The 2,857-nt window shown below is 49.7% G+C and overlaps 1 protein-coding gene across 1 annotated transcript; it reads right to left on the reverse strand.

The window, feature by feature from the left end:
- Positions 1 to 2,038: 2,038 nt before the first annotated feature.
- LOC127750020 (zinc finger protein 84-like) lies at positions 2,039 to 2,614 on the reverse strand. The gene has a single exon (XM_052270419.1). It carries the CDS (start codon positions 2,612 to 2,614, stop codon positions 2,039 to 2,041), a length of 576 nt encoding a protein of 191 aa, XP_052126379.1.
- Between the last annotated feature and the right edge of the window lie 243 nt (positions 2,615 to 2,857).

A 2,857-nucleotide genomic window follows, 5' to 3' on the forward strand; every position in this document is an offset into this window, starting at 1 on the left:
CAAACACACACACTCACCCTCCCCGGCCCCCTTTTCATTCCCCGCGCTGCTGGAAATGGAATTGTGTTGGCAGGCCTCCGTTTCCGAAACGGGCCTACTCGCGGCCGCGCCACCTTGTTTTGTGTGTCACCAAGAGTCATCGCCCGCGCCATGTGCCCTTCCCTCTCAGCCTTTCTCCCCTTTCACCGTTTCCCTACACCAAGACCCCCACCTCGTGTGGAAACCTAGCTGTGAGGTGAACCCACCGTTGCAAGAGTAAAATAATAGTACATTAAAAAGGGAAAGGGGGGACGACAAAAAGTTCTATAAATTTGGAAATTATTTCGAAGTTTTCTGAAATACAAAATCCTGGTAGTCTCTCGTTCCTCAGGTTTCGCCTTTCTTTCTAAATTTGCCAAAGATACGCACTAAATATATTTGTAGTTTTTTGTGCAAACGTTTGCACAAAGCTGCGCATACATTTCGATTCGCACGAATTTTTGCGCAAATATTTACGAATTTGTGCATACGTATGCATAAAAACATGCACTTCTTCGCACAAATTTGTGCGACTGGAATGTATGCGCAACTTCGTACACATAAAACCTACAAATGTGTTAGTGTGTAAAGAAAGGCCACTTATTCTAGTAACGTCTTGCCTGTTGAACGTGCAGGAGGAGTACACCACTACCCAACTCTTTCCCCGGTAGCCCCGTCTCGCCAGCTGTATGCAGTCGGACTGTTTCAGCCCTAAGAGACTAGCAGCCCCTCAGCACCAGCACCGTCCGTCCTCAGAGGGCGAGATTCACACGTCGCTCGGAGTGCCACGCAAAGCCCCTTCTGTGCGACCCAAACGTCCGAGCGTGGCCGCTCTCGGGCCCTGCTTTGAACGCGCGACGGAGGCACCTCCACAGCCTCCCCCTCTCTCCTGCTCGCCAACCCTCGTCCGCGGGGACCGCCGCCGCGGAGGGAAACAGCGGCCGCTGGTCCACTTAAACCAGACCCTGGCCGGCCGCACACCTACATTTCAAAGCCCCCCCCCCTCAAGCCGATGGATGCGACTTAATGAAGAGCCGGCCGGCTCCGCGTAAGTCTCCATCATCCTCCATCACCATTCCATTCCACGCTCAATAATTTATGCCGAACGGGAGGGCGGCCCGGCTGCCCCCGCCCCCAGCCCAACCAGTCCCCCTAGGGCAGGCCACCGCCGTCAGACTTGGCGGCGCCGCGTACTCCCTCCCCTCAGCCACCGCGACACTCTCACCGCAGCGGTGCGACGGCGACAGGTGGCTCCGTCTCGCTCGTATTCGCGTGCGGAGGCTACGCCAGCTGCCGCCACACCTGCAGCACATACCGCCGCACCTACCGACGCGCTTGCAGCACCATCTGAAAAAATAGATCTCTATTTTAAAAGTTAGGTTGCCACTCAAACACAAGGCAAACAGAATATAGCACTGGACAACTTCTGATATCGACTAACACCATAGGTAAGATAGCGCGAGAGTAAACAATGATTGAACACTTAAATCTAAGAGCGATAAGAACGTAGAAAGTTATTAAGACTATTATGCATCTTTTTTAAGGATATATGGGCGGCAAACCCATACAGATAACGATAAAACTGTGTGAGTTTTTAATTCTGAAGGAATTACAATCATATATTGATATAAGAGAAATTTTCGAACAAAATTGCAGAAACATTACAAAAACAATGTAACGTGACGAGGTATTGGTCAACATACATCAACAGTAAAACTAATAAATGACACAGAATGATTAACACGCCCTAGCACACTAAAGTTTTTATTCGCTTCTTGAAGCAATGCAATATTTTCCATCAAATCCGCAACATTCCAGATGACGCACAAAAGATTTGTATCGGAAAAGCTTCGAACATATGCCACATTCGAAGGGTTTGTCACCAGTGTGGGTCCTGACATGGTTATCACGATTACGGTTCAACTTGACGCTAAAACGCCTCTCAAAAATCAAAAATTACTTCCTGCCAGCATGGGTCCTGAGGTGTGTATTATGGTTACCTTTTTGTACAAATAGTTTCCTACACGAGTCGCATTTGTATGGTTTCTCGGCGGTGTGGATCCTCACGTGGTAATCTTACATGGAAGGTCACATGTAAATGATTTCTCGCCGGCGTGGGTCCTGACATGCCTACCAAGATCAACTTTTTGTAAAAAACTTTTGCTACACGTGTCGCATGTAGATATGGGTTTTCACCAGTATAGGTCCTGACGTGGCAGTCAAGGGCACTTTTCTGAACAAATCTTCTGCTACACATATCACATATATATGGTTTCTCACCAGTGTGGATCCTGACGTACCTGATGAGGTGATCTTTCTTGTTAAAACGCTTCTTGCATTGCCCACAGTCGTACGTCTTCTTGCTGCTTCGAACATGCCTCTTCCGTACTTGAGTCCTCTGCTGCACTCCGTCGTCCTGGTCTCCGGAGCCACCCACGTTCTCGGACGCCTCCTGCCCACCGTCCTCGGTGCTCGTCCTCGTGTCCTCGTGAGTAGCACCCGGTCCCCAGTAGCCCGAGCTGCTCGTCCGCACCGTCCACGGGCACGGCGATTTTCTCCTCCTTGACCCCCACATCTGATTTGCAGAACGCACCATTGGGCTTCTGGGAGCGGGCGGTCAGCGACAGCGACTCTCCACCTGCAACAAGAGCACCGCGTCAGAACAAGAGCAGTTCTCTGCGAATGGGTCACTTTTGACATCTGTACGTCGAGAAAAAAAAATTCTGTTTTATCGAGTTTTTCTTATGGTATGTTGCTGACTACTGTCCCTAGATACAAGATTTCGAAGATCCCAGCTCCCACTCAGAAGTTACAAAATTACCCTATAAACCCCATAAGG

This window comes from Frankliniella occidentalis, unplaced genomic scaffold, assembly GCF_000697945.3.
Source record: "Frankliniella occidentalis isolate FOCC.00 unplaced genomic scaffold, Focc_3.1 Scaffold123, whole genome shotgun sequence".
NCBI classification, from domain to species: domain Eukaryota; kingdom Metazoa; phylum Arthropoda; class Insecta; order Thysanoptera; family Thripidae; genus Frankliniella; species Frankliniella occidentalis.